Source organism: Carcharodon carcharias, chromosome 16, assembly GCF_017639515.1.
Source record: "Carcharodon carcharias isolate sCarCar2 chromosome 16, sCarCar2.pri, whole genome shotgun sequence".
NCBI lineage: Eukaryota > Metazoa > Chordata > Chondrichthyes > Lamniformes > Lamnidae > Carcharodon > Carcharodon carcharias.
Window position 1 is genome coordinate 58,728,827 of NC_054482.1, and position 22,278 is coordinate 58,751,104.

The following is a 22,278-nucleotide window of genomic DNA, read 5'->3' on the forward strand; positions in this document are numbered from 1 at the left end:
GGGGATTCACTTATGTTCTGATAAATAGGAGCAGAAGCTTGGTCTGAATAGCCAAGTGGTTATGGGACTGGGTTTATAACCCCAAGATCAAGAGTTCAAATCTCACAATGGCAAACAATGCAACTTCGTCTGTATAAACAGATGGAAACATGTTTGTACTCGAAAGAGTTACATCTTAGCTTGGCCTAATAGCCAAGTGGTTATGGTACTGGGTTTGTAACCCTAAGATCAAGAGTTCAAATCTCACAATGGCAAACTATGAAACAATGTAACTTCATCTGAAACAGATGGAAACAGGTTTACTCAAAAGAGTATCAAGAGTTCAAATCTCACAATGGCAAACTATGAAACAATGTAACTTCATCTGAAACAGATGGAAACAGGTTTACTCAAAAGAGTATCAAGAGTTCAAATCTCACAATGGCAAACTATGAAACAATGTAACTTCATCTGAAACAGATGGAACAAAGAAAAACAATAGCCTGCCTTTCCAAAAGTAAATAGGAGCAGAAGCTTGGCCTAAATAGCCAAGTGGTTATGGTACTGGGTTTGTAAACCCAAGATCAAGAGTTCAAATCTCATAATGGCAAAATTATCAAGAGTTCAAATCTCACAATGGCAAACAATGTAACTTCACCTGAAAAACAGATGGAAACGTGTTTGTACTCGAAAGAGTTACACGGGGAACTGAGTTCTGGTATGATAGCCAAGTGGTTATGGTACTGGGCTTGTAACCCCAAGATCAAGAGTAAATAGGAGCAGACTGAAATTGTGGTTGTTGGGTTTGGAGGTACATGTTTGTAATGTGTGTCTGTAAATAAGAGCTTACAAAGTGTGGAAAGATTAGCATCCAGTTCTATCCTTCACTGTTGGCTATCTGAAATAAAATTATCACCATCATTCCAAAAATCAGGTGAGGAGAGGGAGCTGAGAATTAACCCTTTCTTAAAAGGTGAGGCGAGAGTGACTGCCCTTGACATAAAGGCAGGATTTGACCAAGTGTGGGATCAAGGAGCCTTTTATGTCTTGGGTAAATGAGATCGTTGGCCAACCGAACTCTAACAGCACGGCTTCTTAACTGCTGCTTGCAATCAATAATGGGGAGAGACTGGTGTAAGAATGAATAGTGATGGTTTATTGAGACAGGCCAGAGCACCAGATCATACGTGCTCACTCAGAAACCTCCAGAACTAGATTTACAGTTCCCAGCGCTGTACAGTGATTCGTCAGTGCTGTCACATGATCAGTACACTTGCATTTTCTTAAAGGTACAGCGTACCTCACGTTACCACATCCCTTCCCAAAGTACAGCTAAGAAGCTTAAAACACAATAACTATTTACAGCTCAAGTCTCTCAGGAGGCTTTCTCGATTGTGTTGAGCATCTCAGTTCAACAACCTCGGCTGGTTTTTCCGAGACCCCCTTTTCATGGGACAGTTGTCCACTAAGTTCCTCAGTGAAATTGGCAAGTTTATCTCCCCGACTCCCTCAGGTCCCACAGGCCCCAGCAGTGCTGCCCAATCATTCGACTTCCCCTCTACATGCGGCACAAGCTCAAGGGTAGATGAAGACTGCATTTTTCTTGTGGGACTGGTGCACTTTTGTGAAGATGATCCACTTGTCATCTAATTATTCGGCCCTTTATAGGAACATTAAAGGAGGGGGTCCAGTTACTGCACTCACATTGCCTAACAGCCAATTGGGCCCATGTCCAAAGTTCTTTGTGAGGACCGCATCTCCCACTGTGAAAGTTCTTTCGCGACCATGTCCATCGTGCCTGGTCTTCTGTGCCTCTTGGCTTTTCTCCACCCTCCCCTCTAAATTTGGCTGCATAAGGGTCAGGTGGGTGCGGAGACATCTCTTCATTAGTAGTTCTGCAGGTGCAATGCCAGTCGTTATTTGTGGCGTGGTCTAGTGTGTGAACAAGAACCAGGGCAATCTCGTGCCAAAGGAATTCATTTCCTTCTTTATCATCCCGGATTTAAAGGTTTGGACTGCCTGCTAAGCTATGCAGTGCGATGCTGGGTGGTAGGGTGAGGTTTTGATATGGGTATTGCCTTTAAGGGTCATGAACCTGTGGAACTTCCCGCTGGTAAAAGTGGTCCCGTTGTTGGACACGAGGACCTCCGACAACCTGTGCACTGCAAAACTTTGCCGTAAAAGGTCTATGGTGTCAGCCAACGTGGGCGACCGGACGTCATAGACATCCATCCATTTGGAGTGGGAGTCAATCAGTAAAAAGAACATTATGCCCAAGAAAGGTCTCACGTAATTGACGTGGAGGCGCACCCATGGCTGCCCCAGCCATTCCCATGGAATGGAGCTAAGTGATGGGTGTGTGTGTGTGGCTACAAGAGCAGGTCAGAGTCTAGGAATCTTGCAGCGAGAAACTTACCTCATGACTCCCCAAAGCCTGTCCACCATCGACAAGGCACAAGTCAGGAGTTTGATGGAATACTCTCCACTTGCCTGAATGAGCACAGCTTGAACAATGCTCAAGCAGCTCAACACCATCCAGGACAAAACAGCCCCCTTGATTGGCACTCCATCCACAAACATTCACTTGTTCCACTATCGAGGCACAGTGACATCTATAATGTGCACTGTAGGAACTTAACAAGCCTCCTTAGACAGCACATTCGAAACCCTTGACCACCACCATCTAAAAGGACAAGGGCAGCAGGCACATAGGAAAACCACCACCTGGCAGTTCTCGTGTGTGTGTGTGTGTGCGTTTGTGTGTGTGTGTGAGAGAGAGAGAGAGAGAGAGCTTTTGCACCTGCTGGCATCAAGGACGGCTTTTGACCAGGGTTTCTATATCCAAGTCCATGCCTGGTCACCACAAATAGCTGCATGTGAGCATCTTCGTTCTGCTAATGCCCAGGTGAACGCTATGTAGCTTGGCTAATAACAGCTTTCTCCCTCTTGGGGGCATGATTACCCTTGCTCCCCAGAGTAATATGCTGTCCTGACAGGAGAGTTCATATTTGCAATGAGAATAGGGCTTCATCTCTTCAGATTTAGATCCACTCGACCAACCATTCAAGACCTGCTCCCGACATTAGACAACAATGAGTCCTGGCTTGTCCACTCACAGATTTCTCTTGTCTGAACAGAGGAGGAATCCAGAAAATTTAGCACTAAGACCAGTTCCTAGGGAATCAGAGCCTCCCCGTTATTAGCTGGCAGGAAAAGGTGGCTTAGTGTGTCGGCATGTGAGATTTGAGTTCCCAAATGGTGAACAAAAAAGTGTATTCGTAGGCAGCTAATATTAGTGCCCATCTCTGGATGTGAGCTGATGCGATAGGTGGTAAGGCTTTACCTTCTCCAAATATTCCCAGTAGGGGTTTGTGGTCAGTTATAACAAGGAAATGGTGACCATTCCTGTAAGCTTTTCATTGTTATTTGAAAAAATTTCAGCCCATTTCAATTTAATATTTTTGAGTCAGTTGCAGCCTATGGGGCCCTCTGCAGCTACCACTAACAAGGACAACCTTTCAGGTTGATCTCCATACATCGCCAAGACTTGACATAACCCTTTCAGTCTTATTTCTTCACCTGTGTATGTCCTCAGCTTTGTGTCTGAAACTTCTAACTTCAAAGGATGGGTTCCTTTACTCAGATATCTAAATATATGCTCTCCAAAATTGGACATCGACACTCCCGTATCAACTCCCATCTGAAATGGGCTGTCCGTTAACTGTAATGACAACTTGGATTGGCTCGGTTCTACCATTATAACAAATGGTTGTCTGATTCTATTTTTTCTGGCTCTTCCATGAGGCATATTTCATGATTTTTCCTTCTGCCTTTATAGTGTTGTTTTAGACTTTCTCTGCAGTGCCGCCTTATGTGGCCAATGCGGTGGCAGAAAAAGCACTCGACTTCTTTGAGTTGTCGTTCACTCACTGGAGACCTGGGTGTATTTCTCTCATTCATTTTGTAGGCTTTCACTGCAGTACCATTGTTTTTCAATGGTTTGGAGCGAGAGAGCTTTTCCCGTCTTTTCGTGGAGTCTGAGGTTTTCGTGCCTTTTGTTGCCGGATTGTCCCGCTCGACCAGATGGATGGTGCCATTTTGTGTATCTTTTATAACTTTGGAATTTCTAACAGCACTCTCCATCACAGTAGCTAATTCTAATGCCTTACTGAAGTCTAGACTCGGTTCAGCTAGCAAACGCCTTCGGATAGTATAATCTTCAATCCCGCATATCAGCCGGTCTCTCAACATATCACTAACAGATGTTCCGAATTCGCAGTGCTCAGTTAATGCCTTTAAAACGGCCACATAGTCAGCTATTGTCTCCTCCGGAATCCTGTTCCTTGAATTGAACTTTAGGTGTTGCATAATAACTCAGGTGGCTCTGTACAATTTTTATTAACTCATCGAAAGTCTTCGAATCTAGGTGACCTGAGTCTGTGGATCAGCCATACGTTTCATTCCCGCACAAGGACAAAATAATCATCTTCTTCTTCTCCACCCCGCGATGTCGTTAGCGGTAAAAAAGCACACTAGGTGCCTGACATACTGAGGCCAGCCATCTGGAATGGGGTCGAATGGACCTGAACTGCAGCATCGTGAACAACTGCAAGAGGACTGAACTTCCGATGAGCTTTCCAGGTAACGACAAATTTAGGTGTTTGGCTTACTGGGGAGTTTCCTCTCTCTGGGGTCTCTTATAATTTTCTGTCCATAGCCATTTTTCATGTATTTTCCCCTTTAAATGTATTGCTGCTTTAAGACCAGTCATTGTTTTCTTTTAACTTGTCTCTGCAGCTGTTGGCTTTTCTCTGCCGGGTTTTGTGCTCTTTGAGTTTTGGTGGGATCCCCGCAATCACGATTCTGCAGGGTTTTTAAAAATTTTTAAAAGGCAGCACTGCTTTCTGCTCCAATTGCTGGCTGTCACTTATTTTACAAGTACAGATGCTCTTTCCAATGCTTTGCTCACCCGTCTTGTGAACTCTCACTCAGGGGTCTTGCAATGCTTTTATCCTTGTTGCCACTTTTATATCTTGAGTAAATGAGCTTGTTGGCCAACCGAACTCTAACTGCATGCTTCCTTTGTTCTCCTTAATTGCTGCTTGCAATCAATAACGGGGAAAGACTGTTATAAGAATAAACAGTGATGGTTTATTGAGATGTAGGGAAGAGCACCAGATCATACGTGCTCACTCAGAAACCTCCAGAACTAGACTTACAGTGCCCAGTTGCCCATGCTGTGGTGATTCTTCAGTGCTGTCACATGATCAGAACATTTGTATTCTCTTCAAGGGACAGGGTACCTCACTTTTATCACAGAGCCCTTGTAAAACTGGAGTCAACAGGAATCTAGGAGAAAACTCTCTACTGGTTGGAGTCATACCTAGCGCAAAGGAAGGTGGCTGTGGTTGTTGGAATTCAAATCATCTAAGTTCCAGGACATCACTGCAGGAGTTCCTCAGGATAGTGTCCTAGGCCCAACTATCTTCAGCTGCTTCATCAATAACCTTCCTTCCATCATAAAGTCAGAAGTGAGGATGTTTGCTGATGATTGCACAATATTGAGCACCATTGGTAGTTCCTCAGACACTGAAGCAATCCATGCCCAAATGCAGCAAGACCTGGACAACACCCAAGCTTGGGCTGACAAGTGGCAAGTAACATTTGCGCCACACAAGTACCAGGCAATGACTATCTCCAGCAAGAGAGAATCTAATCATCGCCACTTGACATTCAATGGCATTGTTATCCCTGAAACCCCCAATATCAATATCCCGGGGGTTACCATTGACCAGAAACTGAACTGGACTAGCCATATAAATACTGTGGCTACAAGAGCAGGTCAGAGTCTAGGAATCTTGCAGCGAGAAACTTACCTCATGACTCCCCAAAGACTGTCCATCATCGACAAGGCACAAGTCAGGATGGAATACTCTCCACTTGCCTGAATGAGTACAGCTTAAACAATGCTCAAGCAGCTCAACACCATCCAGGACAAAACAGCCCCCTTGATTGGCACCCCATCCACAAACATTCACTTGTTCCACCATCGAGGCACAGTGACATCTATAATATGCACTGTAGGAACTTACCAAGCCTCCTTGGACAGCACATTCGAAACCCTTGACCACCGCCATCTAGAAGGACAAGGCAGGCAGCAGGCACTTAGGAACACCACCACCTGGCAGTTCTCCTCCATGCCACTCGCCATTCTGACTTGGAAACATATTGCTGTTCCTTCACTGTCACTGGGTCAAAATCCTGGAACTCCCTCCCTAATAGCACTATGGGTGCACCTACACCACATGGACTGCAATGGTTCAAGGTGGTAGCTCACCACCACCTTCTCAAGGGCAATTAGAGATGGGCAATAAATGCTGGCCTGGCCAGCAATGCCCACATCCCGTGAATGGATAAAAAGAGAGATATCCACAGATGGGAGGGCTGGAGAACTCCATCAACGAATCATACATGGATTCTTGATGAAACAGGTTCAGCAAAGTGTATGCCCATCTCACAATGAACTTTATGCCATGTCTTTATCTGTAAGCAGGAATATAGGTGAAGTAGTAATAACTGATAAATATCCACTCTCTCTTGAAATAAAGACTTGCATTTCTGGCATGGCAACTTTCACAACCTCAGGGCATCCTGAATCACTTTATAACCAAGGAAGCAATTTTAAATTGTAGTCAGTGTTGTAATGTGACTAGGTCTAAATTTTAACAAACTCTTTAACATGGAGACTATAACAACACCCTTACCATTTTGGCACATACTTGGTCAAATACAAGATTAATTAAGCAGTTGTGACCATTTACAAACATCATCAACATTTATGTAAAATCAATTATAGCTTCCCAGAATAAAGTGATACTGTTAAAAAAAGTATAAATTACTTTAAAAATTCAGGGATGGCGTTTGCAGGCCTAGAAATCCTAGACAATTCCAAAATAAATACAGTAGTTGAGATTATGAATGGCTGTACCCTTTCATTATTGCATTTGTAAATACTCTGGAGCACCACATTACAAAGAACATGAGCAACATCCAGTGGCAAGAATATGTAGTTTAAAATCACATGGCAACAAAACAACCAGTTGTACTTTCTCAGAGGACAAATGTGGAAATGGAAATAATTAAACAATGAAGTACAATCTAAATTTACTTGTTAATCTCTAGATCAAGGAAACCAACACAATACCTGTAATTGTAGAGATTCTTTCTCCTTGGGCATTTTCTTGGGGAATTCACAAAAGCCGCCTTTTGCCTTGGTACTTGCTCTTGTAGCATTTGTTTTGTAAAATGGAGGATGACTAGGAACAACTTTCAGTGGAGATGTAGTAGGAAATCTGTTCAAAAGGTACATTAATACTATTTTGCTTAAAAATCATGTAACCAAAACAAGCTGTGTTAATGCAAAGCAGATTCAAAAAATCCAAAGAATACACCCAAATTTTCTTGCTTTGGAAACTAAAGATCACAAGGGTCATATAACCACAACAAAATATAAATTTGTGCCCAACAATTTACATCAATAGCAGCCATTACGCTAATCACTAGACAATTGGTTTTTAATGTATTATTGTTGAAAACATGAGTGATCTCATAATTCTAAAATGGTACTGTAGCTATAGGTGTTACATATTTGAAAACAAAAGGAAACTAATAAAATGTTACTAGATAGCCCCAAGTGAATTTTCAAACCAGCAAAAAAAAGAACAATAGGAACGTATTGGAAAAGTAAGCAAGCCAATATGATGGCCACAGAAGGAAGTGGTAATTTAGTAAAAAATTTAATGTAAATCAAAAAACACCTATGAAACCTCACTGAAGAGAAGAAAATGAAATATTTAATTTGAAAATGTTGGTGGGCTGATAGCAACAGAGACCTGAAGAAAACAGGATACACACTAAATGGTACAGTTTCAGATCTCCCCCAAATACTGTTCCACCTCCACCAAGCATGTTCCTAGCTCCTGTCCCTCCCCTCCCATCCTGAGAAAGGATAAAGATCCTGAAACCTTTCTCTAGGTTAGGTTTCAGCCCCTGTAAGACTTAAGGTCAACCCACTTTTTAAAAAAGTTTTCTTTTAATACCATTTTTAACTCATGTTTCCTTTTAATCTAATGTTTAATAATGCTTGTAGATGAAGTTGCTTTAGGTACAATACTGATACTTGTAAACGGCACTTGGAAGTCTTGCGTGCAGAGATGGACAAAGGGTGGTGAAACAGAAGAACACAACATAACCAAAGAAATGTAAAATGGCCAATCAGCCACTGAAGACAACTCGTTTAGTAGAGTAACCACCCTGGGATGCTACTCTTGCACGCAGGAAAGCCGATAGCCAGTTTGAGTACTTGTAGTGACTTGTGATACTCAAAGAAAAGCTTGATTAAACCACATGGCTGTTCTGCGCTGTTGTATATCCAGGGTAAGACTACAACCTAGAAAATGTATAGCCCAGGTAGGTGAGGGGCTTTACACCCTTTTCCTGGCCATCTCTCACATGAAATGAGAAAGTGCCACCATAAATTTGAGATAAACAATGGCTGGAAGACAGTAGGTTATATACTCATCATGCTATCCTGTGATTTGACGTAGTCAACCATTAATGTCAAACGCCAAAACCCTGAAGCATTGTTTGTATTAGATTCAAAAAAGCAACAATAAAAAAAGCACAATGCTTGCTCCTGCCCTTCTGAATCAGGCTTCTCTGGAAAGGAAAATTGTGTATTACATGCATGGTAGAGCCTGGCGATGTTATGGAATGGAAGTAGGCAGTCTTGCTGATGCAAAGAAAGTTCAGCTCAGGGCAAATAAGATACCAAGGATGTGAACAATCTTGCTCAACCTCATCAAGTGACTAGGATGGAGTTTGTAATGGGTACCAAAGACAATGGCCAGGATTTTCTGTCACCTTTGGCATTGAGCATCATGGTGGGTGCAAGCGGACAATATGGCGGGAAGGCCAAAAATTAGGTTCATGACGTAGTGAAACCAGTTTGCAGTTATCTGCTCTACCCATCAACACCAGGCCATATTTCCTGTTGCCAGATGTCAGGCACATCATTTTAATACATCTACACGTCATTAGCCCTGCACCTGTTGAGCTGAACTTCAAGGGGAACTCACAGGTGTGTGCACACTAACGTTGCACGGTGCTTGCAAGGGTTGCCCATTGGACTTCAAGGTTGAGGTACTGCGCATTCGGGCAAGGGCACAGGCAAGTTGCTTCTTCCTGGCTGGTTAACAGTGCAGTGCCAGGGCAAGGGCTGCACTATGATTGGGTGAAAATACATTGTTCTGAGGTGGATTGGGGGGGGTGGTGCAAGGGCTGCACTGCATCTGAGGAGAGTTGACAGGGGCGGTGCTGCAAGGCAGCTTGGTCTGATGGTAGTGTACAACTATGTGAGGATAGGGTTGAGTGGGTGTGGGGGGAGGGGTGATGTGGGAGATGGGACCACGCATTAGGGAAACCTTGTATAAAGCGACCATTCCTCCGCAGCTGAGACAGTTCAAGCGCAGCTACATTAATATGCTTGGAGTCGGGCCTCTAACTTATCTGCCCACTCAAGCAATGTAGAGGCATAAAATTGGATGACTGGGCAAGCTGTACAATCTCCTTACGAAAGCTGGCCATAGAACCGTCACTGGTGGAGGTGCTCACAGCCCCTTACAATGTTATCATTGAAGTTTGGACTAGTCTCCCCATTGGTACAAGCTAACAGCTGTTACGACTGGTCCCTGGACAAGGCTGTCCCAATTTGTTATGCTCCAGGATGAGGTACTCCAAATTGTTATGCTCCTGGGCCTGGGTGAGATGGGGGGCGGGGGAGGGATGAGCCCCCTCGGTTGGTCCCTACAAGGTTAATTTAAAAAGGATCCCTTCCCTTGTGGATACCTGAAGGGAGCCAGTTGGAGCCATTTAACTTGAGTTAAAGAAAGAGCGAGTTCATTAGGTACTAGAACATGAGAGAAAAAATAAAAACGCAACACACGTACACACAGGTTAGAAATGAGAAGTGAGTCCAGAAATAAAAAGATATATGAATCAATCTTTGGCTGGTCTATGAGGAGTAGATGGCGAAATGTCGCAGCTGTTATGTTAGGTGATTCTAGTACAGCTGACTTTGGGCAGTTGAGTTGATCTGGAGATTCTTGGTTCTGCAGATTAGCTGAATGAAGTTGTCCTGTTTCCTTTTTGACTGTGGCTTTGCTGATTTGGTGACATCCTTCCAGCAGAAAAGAGGGGCTTTTTCTTCTAAAACCTGCAAGTGCAGGGATGCCTAGTTGATGTTTTTCAGCTGTGACTTTCACAGCACACACCAGGCCCGAAACACCAAGACTAGCACAGAGACCAAGGTTGCAGTTGGCTTTTAACCCCTTTTCTTGCGTATTCCTGGAAGGGAAAAAACAAACACGTCTTTTTGACCAGATCTGCTTTCTTTTCAACTCACATAATGTCCACAGTCTGGGTTACAACTCAGAGGATATGGTTTCTGCTGAGATGGTAATCAGCCTTCGTTATCTCCACGACAACAGAAGATTACAATTCAGTTTTTGCATTGCATCTTTTCCTTTGAGGTGTCTCTGCTTAAAGTAGGCCTTGACACCGTTTTACGTGCGACATTCCGCTCTTTGGACTAGTCGGTCAAGTGCAATTCACAAAGGAATTTTCTGGCAAGTGGTTACTTTACGGTCTCAACCAGTACTTGCTTGTATGTCCTTTTTTCTAAAAAGAAACACACGTCTTACTTAAAAAATTCAATATGTCCGTAAGGAATTCAGGCTATGGTCCTTGCAGTGCAGGTTAGGAGAATGCCTGTGCCTGAGCTGAGAGCACAGCATGCAGTCCAGTGGCCAAATCGGTCTGGTGGAGTGGGGCGGAGGTGGATGGGGTTTCAGGTAGCCATGCAGCTCACTAAACTCTGGCCATCCAAGTGGTGGCCAGCACTCTGCAGGATGCATTTAAGGTGACTTCAGGCTCAACCAAGAGAGGTGCTTAGTACATCCATACAAACCCACACATCTCTCTCTTTCATGCTGCAGGAGCCTGGAGCCTGGTGACCTAGATGTATGCCTCATGGATTACAGGGAGTGGAGACGAAGGAGAAGAGAGCAACAGATGGAGGAGCAGCAGGCTCAGGAAGGGGCAGCTGGGGCTCCTGTGCACACTGCTGAAGAGCCACAGTGAGCCATCGCTGGTTGCGCCTAGCTAGACCAAGGGTCTATAGATGGAGCTAGGCATTCCTGCAGATGACCGAGAACCAGTGTCGCCAAAGGCTGTGCATGTCCAGGGAACTGGTCGGTTACATTTGCCACCTGTAGGATTTGGCACCTTGGGGACATGGAGGGCATTCCACTGCCCGTGGCCATGAAAGTGATGCAGCACTCAGCTTTTTTACGCCAGTGGCTCCTTTCATGGTTCCAAAGGGGACTCCTGTGGGATATTGCAAGCCTCCAAATAAATGCATCCAGGAGGTCACAGATGCCATATTCATGAAGGCACACAACTTTTTGTGCATTGCCCCTGGGATCAGGAAGCAAGAACACTGGGAGTTGCCCATTTCCCCAGTTTCCCACATTTGCAGGGTGCCATCGACTGCACTCAAATGGCGCACATATCTCCGTGGCAACAAGCGGTTAACTACTTCAACTGCAAGGGCTTCCACTCGCTGAATATTCAGCTGGTATGTGACCACCACAAACTCATCCTACAAGTCTGCATACAGTTCCCAGGGAGTGTCCATGGCTCCTACATTCTCAGGAGGTCTCAGATCCCTGACATCTTCCAGAGTCTACAGAGGCTGCAGGTTTGGTTCCTCGGGAACAAGGGCACCTGCAGAGGATGTGGCTGATGATACCCGTGTGGCGGCCTCAGACCGCAGTGGAGAGAAGGTACAATGAGGGTCAATCTGCAACTCACTCTTTGGTGGAGCAAATCATCAGAATATCAAAAATGAGGTTCCAGTGCCTGGACTGATCTGGTAGAGCCCTGCAGTAAAGGCCACAGAAGGTGCCACGCATTGTCATCGCCTGCTGCGTTATTTACAACCTAGTGCTGTAATGGGGGGGGGGGGGAAGGGTGAGAAGATCCTTGAGGGTGAGGGTGATGGCAATGAGGCCATTGGACTGGCCAGACGAGGGGAGAGTCACCTGGGTGGATAGCCCCGGCATGTGCACCTGCTGATCCTCCTCGTTATGGATGCCAGAGGGCCCCTGGCTGACTCCTTGAGGAGAAGGAGAAGCTGGAGTGAGATCGAGTTGCCCTGTACCCTTCTCGCATTGACACTATTGGAGGCCAACTATGGCATTAATGATGGAGTTCAGCATGCACAGTAGTGCAGGACCCATGCCCTGGACCAAGGTCTCAATGGCCGCCACCATCCTACCAATATTGACCTCAGTGCATTGGCAAGCTGGTACTATCACCTCAGAATGAAGGCAGGTGGAGTCATCCATCACGCCTTGCAATCTGAGGAGTGCAGCGGACATCCCTTCCTGATGTTCCCGAGCTTGCCTTTGGAGGTCCAGCAACTGGGGTATGATCGAGTCCAGAGGCTTATCATCTGACTCGGACTCAGCAGATTTCTGGCCTCCAGCAGTCCTCTGAGTGCCGGAAATCTGAGAAGTCCCTACTGCTGCCTACTGTGGATCAGGTAGTGATGTGCTCACCAGATCCTGCACCGAGGCTACTCTAAAGTTAGGTCCCACCGAGGTGCATCTCTGTGCTGTGATGGGTCTTCAAAGAGGGTGTCATCAGATTTTTCTGCTGAGGTTTCTTCAGGGCTTGAGTCAAGGACCTGGGTTGTGGATCCCCTCTTATTGTTTCCCAAATGTGTCTTCGAAAGCAAGGAGAGATAATTAGTGCATGACAGCGGAACATGGGAACTAACTCACTGCATGGTTGTCTGATGGATGTTCCACTGCTGGATCCTCACTTGGTTGAGCACTGCTGACCTCACCGCTAGTACAGGAAAATCCCAGATCGTCAGCGGACAGCTGGATGACTATTTTCAAAGTCCGTGAGGATCTTGATTTCAGGCATTCCTCCACCAGTCTGCGATCTCTCCCTTTTGTTATGTGCCAGTTTGTCTTGCATGAATAGTGATGAAGAGCATGTAAGCAGGACACCTGCCAGGCCTGATGCTAAGGATGGCTGGCATGTGCAAGTGGTGTCATGGACGAGATGAGGACATGATCAGCAGGTAAAATGAAGGTGTAGAGAGAGTGAATGTTGATGTCCCTTTAACTGGCAGTGAATGAGATCCCTGTGGACGTGTGATGGGTTTGTGAGTGTGAAAGTTGAGAGTGAAGAGAAGAGTGGCTTACCCTAGTGGAATGGAGGAGATCATTCATCTTGTTGCAGCACTGTGTGGCTGTCCTCTTTCACAAAGCATTGATGCTGACCACTGCTACCATTGCCTTCCATGCAGGATTGCTGACCTTGCTTGCTGGCCTTTGCCGAGAGTATGGGTAGATGACATTACGGCAGGCCTCCACTGTGTCCAGTAGGTGCTTGAGGGAGGAGTCGCTAAAGCTGGAGGGGGGTGGGAGTGGGGAGAGCAGCATGTTTCGACCATTTGGCAGCCATCAGTGCAGGAGCAGCCTTTAAATAATGGCACCCAGTTTATTGAAGACCTGAGGTGACAGTAAGTGGGGGGGTGGGGGGTTGGTGGTGGTGGTAGTGGTGGGTGGGCACGGAAAATCAGAGGATGCCCTGCTGGTGATCAGGTGTGTTTTCCTGGAATGCAAAATTAATGAGATGGGAATGGGACAACACAGCGTGAAAACCTGCCATTGCAGCTAGTGAATAAAATGTCCTTTTCCTGCCTGCTACTGCACTTCAAATCTGGGACGATTCCACCCAATGTCTTTAGTTTTCCCAAAATTTATTTGTGGGAAGTTACTGCGTGGCGGGAGCAGCAAAGAATAAGAATGAACCCTAGATTGATTGACAGAGGCCAAAAACACAAAAGTTGAGGCTGTAAAAGTAAAACAAATTTTTTCATAGAAGAGATGCTAACCTTTGCTACCATACATCACTTATTACTAATAGAAGATAAAGGACTTGAGGCCGGTGCTTTTAACAATTCTAGCATAGCTACTATCTTAAGTGTATTTATCCCTACTTTATCCAAACATATAAATTAAACCACAAAATGTACTATCACAAGATTAACAAGGCATTCATCTCAATATAACTCGGAGGGTTTTCCTGTCTGCAAAATAGTTACATTTCCATATCAATAATGACTACAATACAAAGTAATTCATTGTTTGTAAAGCATTTTGTGATATACCAAGAAATACAATATAACAACATATAAACGCAGGTTCCTTCCCCATCCCCCTTCTTTTTTCACCTGTACAATTGGCTGTTATCATCCAGGTTCTCTGCTCCCCATCTTCCTTTTATATCCTCAATTACATGATTCTTCAAAAACTTCCTCAATAATTGTAGAGTTTGTTGTCTACTCACTTCTGGCCCAAAATTACTGTTATTTCTTAGCAATTTATGTAGCCAGTCCACTGCTTCAGAAGCTGTGAAACAGTTATTGTATTTTTTCAAGTGCAGTCTATGTTTTCTCAGAGGCATTCCTGCCCTAAAAAGCTTGGTCAATTCATTCCACTGGAGAGAAAAAAAAAGGAAGAAAACTCTCAGTTTTGGAACATATTACAACTGGACAGAAGCAGTTTTAGAATATAGTCCAAAGCATTACTAAAAGGTCACCTTGTCATTGCAGTGCACTTTTAATAACTCAGAATAAGTACAATACCAAATCAAAATGACAGGAGGAGGAAGTATTTCAAGTTCACAAGAACTAAATGCATATTTTTTTTTGCATTTAATTTTTATTTGACTAGAGACCTACCAGATCAGGTCACTTCCTCACTGTCAGACCACTCTATGAAAATTGACTGGAGTGGCCCCTTTGAAAGTAATGATGTCATAACCTCAAGCCAACATGACATCAGAGTACTCAGAATTAAAAACAAATTTGCTTTTGTGGGACATGGGTGTCACTGGCTAGGCCAGCATTTTTATGACCCATCCCCACTTGCCCTTGAGAAGGAGGTGGTGAGCTGCCTTCTTGAACTACTGCGGTCTGTGTAGTGTGGGTACACCTACAGCGCTGTTTGGGAGGGAGTTCCAGGAATTTGACACAGTGACAGTGAAGGAATGCCAATATTGTTCCAAGTCAGGATGGTGTGTGGCTGAAAGGGGAATGTAAACATGGTAGCGTTCACATGCATTTGCTGCCCTTGTCCTTCCGAATTGTGGGTTTGGAAGGTGCTGCCAAAAGAGCTCTGGTGAGTTGCTGCAGTGCATCTTATCAATGGTACACACTGTTGCCACTGTGTCGGTGGTGGAGGGAGTGAATGTTGAAGATAGTAGATGGGTTGCCAATTGCTTTGTTCTGGATGCTGTTGAGCTTCTTGAATGTTGTTGAGCTACACTCCACCATTGTACTCCACCAACTGTAATCCACCACACTCCGAGATGATCATCTACTCAGCACCTCTGGCTGATTGTTGTTTCCCTTCCAAGCCAAACCTCCAGCGGATCAGTCCTCCAGTACCTCCTTCCACCCCACCCCCTCTTCTCCACCAATTCTTCAACCGTCCACTCCTTCCCGTCTCCTCCACCACCTCCCCCTCATTCTTCCACCCCACTGCCTCCTTCCTCCAATACCTCCTCCTCTGTACTCTTCCTGCCACCGCCTCCCCCGTCACTCTTCCCCTCACCACCTCCCACCCTTCCCCCCACCGTCTCTTGCCCTTCCACTTGTCCTCTTTTTGCCTCTCCCCCTTCCACCCATCCTCCATCACCTCTTCTCCCTTCCACCCATCCTCCATCACCTCTTCCCCCTGTCCTCCCTGCCTCTCTCCTTACCTCATCTCTTCCCCCTTCCACCATTCCTCCCCCACCTCTTTTCCCTCCCATCCATCCTTCCCCACCTATACCCCATCCTCTTCCCCTTATCCTCTCCACCTCTTCTCCCTGTCCTCCCTCGTCTCTCCCCCACCTTCTCCCTTTCATGTACTCCCCCCGCCTCTTCCTCGTCCCCCCCACCTTCTCCCTTCCATCCGTCATCCTCCCTCGCCTCTCTCCCCCATCCCTTCTCCCTACCACCCGTCCTCCCTCCACTCTTTCCCTTTCCACCCCTCGCCCCCCAATTCTTCCCCAACCCTCTCGTCTCCCCCACTCTCGTCACAACCCCCTCCAGGAGAGCACCAACTCCTTGTATTTTCGGCACCCAGGGCTCAAAATCTTCCTTACTGCGAACAACGAACCAAACCACGAAGTAAGTAAAATAACTTACAAGTTTCGTAGCCCTATAAGGGCCTGGTGTGATAATACGGCTTTCCATGATTTTCCAAATTGAAATAAACTGTCGGCCTGGTCAGTGATCAAAGTGCCGGCGCATTACAATCCAAATACCTATCACACTGTTACTGTCCTGATATCTGTCGCCGCTGCTCCTGCAGACCGAGCTCGGGCAAGGCCATCGCCACATATTTGAATTCCGAGCTCGAGCGCTTCGCTGCGATTCATTGGTCCAGGCGTCACGTGATATCTCCTAATATGGAGATGAACCGTTTGTTTCTCCGCTCACGTCTAGAAAGATGGATATTATTTATTAAACAATGCAGCTATTTTACATAGTTACTTTCTAAGCGTAAGTATTTTAGTTACATTTTCTGAGAATACTTTAAAAATATTCTTTCACAGGTGTAGCTAGCTAGGCCAGCATTTATTTCCTATCCCCAATTGCCATTGAGAAGGTGGTGTTGAGTCTATGTGGCCTGGGTACATCCACAGCACTGTTAGGAAGAGAATTTCAGAATTTTGAACCCAGCCACATTTGTAGAACAAGGAATGAAGTTTTGCTGAGTGAGTTTAAGGTGCATGGGCAGAATTAGATTGTAGAACTTCACAGGTAAGAAATCGCTTTTTTAAAATTCTTTCATTGGATGCAAGCATTGCTGGCAAGGCAGAAATTATGGCCTATCCCTAATTTCCTTTGAGAACTTGATGGTGAGCCTTCTCCTTGAATCGCTGCAGTCCATGTAGTGTAGGTACACCTATAGTGTGGTTGGTGGGAGTTCCAGGATTTTGACTCACCGACAGTGAAGGAATGACAATATGATTCAGGTCAGGATGGTATGTGACTTGGAGGGGAAATTGCAGATGGTGGTGTTCCCAAGCATCTGCTGCCTTTGCCCTTCCTAGTGGTAGAAGTCACAGGTTTGGAAAGTGCTGTTGAAGGAGGTTTGACAAGTTGCTGTAGTGCACCTTGTGGTTGAACTCACTGCTACCAACGTGTGCTGGTGCAGGAGGAAGTGAATGTTTAAGGTGGTGGATGCTTCGTCCTGGATGGTGTCAAACTTCTTGAGTGTTGTTGGAGCTGTACTCATTCAGGCAAGTGGATAGTATTCTATCACAGTCCTGACTTGGGCCTTGTAGATGGTGGTCAGGTTTTGGGGAGTTATTCACTGCAGAATTCTCAACTTCTGACCCACTCTTGTAGCCACTATATTTTAAGGCTGGTACAGCTAAGTTTCTGGTCAGTGGTAGCCCTCAGGATGTTGATGGTGTTGCATTCAGCTGTTGAATGTCAAGGGAGATGGTTAGATTTTCACTTATTAGAGCTGGTCATTGCCATTTTGTGGCATGAATGTTACTTGTCATTTATCAGTCCAAGCCTGAATGTTGTCCAGGTCTTGCTGCATATGGAGACAGACGGCTCTGGTATCTGAGGAGTTGTAAATGGTACTAAGCATTGTGCAGTCATCGCTAACATCCCACTTCTGACCTTCTGAAAGAGGAACAGTCAGTGATGAAGAAGCTGAATATGTTTGGGCCTAGGACAGTACTCTGAGGAACTCCTGCATTCTGGGGCTGAGATGATTGGCCTCCAACAATCACAACCATTTTGTGACGCACCAATTTTCCTCTGATTTCCATTGACTTCAATTTGCCAGACTTCTTGATGCCTCAATTTGTCAAATGATGCCTTGGTATTGAGGACCGTCACTCTTACCTCATTTCTGGAATTCTGCTGTTTTATTCATGTTTGGACCAAGGCTGGAATGTCAGAAGCGAGTGGCCCTGGCAGAACCCAAACTGAGCATCAGTGAGCAGGTTATTACTGCGTAAGTATCGCTTGATTGCACTATCTACAAAACTTTCCATCACAGCGGGCTGAATGGTCTCCTCCTGTACTGTAACAATTCTGTATCTTGCTGATGATCAAGAGTAGACTGATGATTGGCCTCATTAAAATTGTCCTGCTTTTTGTGGACAATAGATAAGCAATGGCAAACATTTAAAGAATTAATTCATAGTACACAATGAAAATGTATTCCCTTAAGGAAAAACAATCCTATAGGAAAAGTAGTCTAAACCTTGGCTAGCAAGAGATGTTAAAGATATCTTAGATTAAAGAAAAAGGCTTATAATATTGCCAAAACAGAGTAGTAAGTACGTGGTTTGGGAGAATTTTGGAAATCAGCAAAGGATGACCAAGAAATTAATAAAAGAGAAAATAGAATATATGAGAATAAACTAGCAAAACACAGATTGTAAAAGCTTCAATTGGTATATAAAAAGGAAGAGATTAGTGAAAGTAAACATAGGTCCCTTAAAAGGCAGAGACTGGATAAATTATAATAGGAAATAAGAAAATGGCAGAGATAATAAATACTTCATATCTGTCTTCACAGTAGACAAACAAAAAAACATTCAAAAATAGTGGTGAACCAAGGATATATTGAGAATGAGAAACTTAAAGAAAATTAGTATTCGTAAAGAAATAATACTGGAGAAATTAAATGGGGCTAAAAGCTGATAAATCACCTGAACCTGATTCCCTAAATCCACGGTTTTAAAATAAGCGCTTCAGAGGCAGTGGATATATTGGTCATGATCTTCCAGAATTTCCTAGATTTTAGAAACCTACCCAATGGGTTGGAAAATAGCAAACGTAACTGCTATTCATGAAATTAGCCTTAGACCACAACAATCTATCAATCTCAGTTTAAAATTTCAATTGATCCAACGTCAATTTGTAGAAGACAGTTCCAAATTTCTACCACCCTTTATTTGTAGAACTGATTCCTGATTTACCTCCTGAAAGGTCTGACCCAATTTTTAGGTTGTGCATCTTAGTCTGAGACACCCTAACCAGTGGAAATAGGGTAGATAGAAAGAAACTATCTGTTCTCCTTAATGTTTTGAAAACTTTGATCAAATCACCTTTTAACCTTCTAAATTCCAGGGAATACCCTAGTTTATCTAATTTCTCTTTATAATTTAACCCTTAGATCTGGATATCATCCCGGTACTCCTAGGCTGTACTTCCTCTGAGGCCAATTCTATATATCCTTCCTAAGGAATGGTGCCCAGAACTGCTCACAGCACTCCAGGTGTGCTTGAACCATGACTTATTCATGACATTTTAAAGATCAATGTACCTGGACCCCAAAGTCTCTTTGCACCTTCACTGTTTCTAGCTTTTCACCATTTCACATTATGCTCTTTCCAGCATGATGGGAGGAACTTCAACAATGACGGAAGGGTTGAAGCTGGTCTCATAGTAAAACTTGAGCACCACCATATTGCAAGCCGATGCGATGACCTAGTACAGAAGTAAAATCACCAGGGAAGGGGCCTAAGAGCTTGTGGGAGGAGTTGAATACTGCACTTTTGGGTTGATGAAATATCAAGTATCAACAATTACCACTACCATCAGACTGGACTGGACCAGTCAAGTGAAGCAGTGAGAAGTGGGGGAAAAAGAGAGCAAGGAAATCTATAATTGACTTTGTAAGTAAATATCAACTTTGGGCCAAGTGATGGGGCAGCATACTAGTTTGTGCTTTACCAAATGGAGATCACTGCATAGCTGAAACATGTTAGGAACACTCAAAAGCCAATTGAAGGATTTGGGCGCTTTAACTCATAGTGCCTATTCTTGCAAGACTCCATCCCACTCTGGGGCCATATTTTGATTGTGTCCCAATGACCATTTGTCCCTCTCATAGGAAAGTGCAACCCTCAGAAGGATCCAACTGTAAATGGACAATGGTCAAACTATATGCCTAATGCCCCAAAGACCTCCACACCTCAGAGCTAAGAGGTCCAGGCTTTGCATGCCTCCCCAATTACAGTCATTACATCAGTGCAAGGTTGGGTTCTAGTGTAATCCAAAGGAGTCAGTCTGTCAGAGCCCTTTTCACAAGGCACACAATTATGTCTAGTTTGCCCTGGTTGAAGTCAGCCAGGCTGCCAGAACAATGAAGGTTGCAACCTCTCTGGCTTCCCACAGGTGCAGGATGCCATCGATTGCACTCATGTGGCTTTAAAGGCTTCCTGGCAACAGTGACTACGATTCATCAACAGAAAAAGGCTTCCACTCTCTCAAGTGATCTGTAACCACCAGAACCAGATTATGTTGGTCTGTGCAAGATACCCTGGATGGTCCCATGACTCTTACATCTCGAGTAACTCTCAGTGCCACAGATCTTCAAGTGCCCTCAGCACATCCAAGGTTGGGTCATTGAAAACAAACGTTACCTGCAAAAGACGTGGCAAATGACATCCATTAGGTGACCACAAAGTGTTTCGGGGGGGATACAATGCGGCTCATTCTGTGACACACCTTGATTGAGCAGACCATTGGCATGTTGAAGATACGTTTCAGATGTCTGGACTGGTCAGGCGGCACTCTCCAGTACTCTTCCCAGAGGGCCGCCCGCATCATTCTGGCTTGCTGTGCTCTACACAACCTGGCGCTACAAAGGAGAGGATGACTTGCTAGATGGAGGAGTTGCATGTTGAGAGGGCTGAGCTCAATAAGCGCGAGGAAGCTGGGGCTCTTGAGGATGAGGAGGCCATAGCACAAGCCAGATGCAGCAGGAGCCTGGAAGGAGCTGGTGGTGTAACATGCTGCTGTCATTTTCATGGCCACTGTCAGTGGATGCCCTCCATGTCCCCATGGCACCGAATCCTGCAACAGGCAGCATATGTGACCAACCAGTTCCCTATACATGCCCAGTCATCTGCAAGAATGACTATAGACCCTGGGTGTAGCAAGGTGCCAATGAGCGACAGGTCGCTTTAGATCTACAATTGTGTGCACAGCAGGCCTTGCTGCCCCTTCATCTTGAGGGAGTTCGCCTCCCTTTGCTGAGCCAGACGCATCCACTGCACTCTTCTTCTTCTTCTTCTCTGTCCCCTGTAAGCATGAGGTATACTGCTAAATCACCAGGCTCCATGATCCTGGTGTTCTCCTCTTGCAGGATCAAAGAGAGAGAGACATGTGGGTTATATATGTGTCTTAAGAACCTCTCTTGTTAATCACAATAAGAGGTTGTTGTGGAAGAATTAATCCAGGCTGGTCTCTTGGTTAAAGCTGGTTTATTTCCAAGACTACTCCTCAGTGCTACTAATTTCCTAGTAGCTTCCACACAAAGTGTTCCAGCTGTACCTTTTTATTCTATTTAGATGGGATAATTAATGCCTATCACCTATTTAACTACCAATTGGTTTTAACAAGACAATTGCCATATTAACAGATTCGCCTCTTTTTAAAAAAAGAACTTGAACACTTTTTTTTAAACAAACATATTTCCATGTCCATAATTCCCAAATTTATTTTACCAAAAAACTATAAAACTAAAACAATTTTTCATTGCATCATTATAAGACGCCCCTCTTTCCAACACATTTAATAATTTTTTTTTAAAGAGCAGGCACTTCTTTTTGTAAAACTGTCTGATAGTTGGTGGCTTGTGTCAACCCATTTTATCTTAGAGATCTCTTTTCTCTCTAACACCTCCTTTATGCTGGCTAGGTCTATTCATAGCCTTTTTTCCGTGACACTTTTCGTGGAATGAACGTTGTTCCAAAGGGACCGATTATCAACATAACATTGTATGGGCAAACTTTTCCTACATTGCCCCTTATATAATATTTCTGTCAATATTTTAGATAAGTAAACCCCCATATCTGGTGCTTCTACTAAGGCTAACGTTTCAGCAGCTAAGGTGCTTTTCACTACCCTTTTATTTTCTTGGCCTCCCAAGCCAGTGGGCAACATTTATCTTCCACCAAGAATCTGATGAACCATGCTGTGCTAGAGCATCCATCTGTAAGATTAACATGTGAAGCATCACTAAAAATGACCGACCTCACATCTTCTGGATCACCCAAGGCTGGAAATGTGAGCATCCATTTCTCAGAATTTAATTTTTTTAAGTGTTCTATTTGCTCTCAGAACTTGCT

At 44.5% G+C, this 22,278-nt stretch overlaps 1 protein-coding gene across 2 annotated transcripts in view; it reads right to left on the reverse strand.

Moving 5' to 3' along the window:
* LOC121289169 (DEP domain-containing protein 1A-like) overlaps window positions 1-16,505 on the reverse strand; it is a 61,146-nt gene extending 44,641 nt beyond the window's left edge. For both annotated transcript variants that reach the window (XM_041208335.1, XM_041208334.1), the window contains exons 1-3: window positions 16,313-16,505; window positions 14,351-14,616; window positions 7,184-7,331 (exon numbers count right to left, since the gene is read on the reverse strand). In XM_041208335.1, coding sequence (XP_041064269.1) covers window positions 7,184-7,331; window positions 14,351-14,616; window positions 16,313-16,360 — 462 coding nt within the window. In that variant the 5' untranslated portion in view covers window positions 16,361-16,505. The remainder of the gene's footprint in view (window positions 1-7,183; window positions 7,332-14,350; window positions 14,617-16,312) is intronic.
* Between the last annotated feature and the right edge of the window lie 5,773 nt (window positions 16,506-22,278).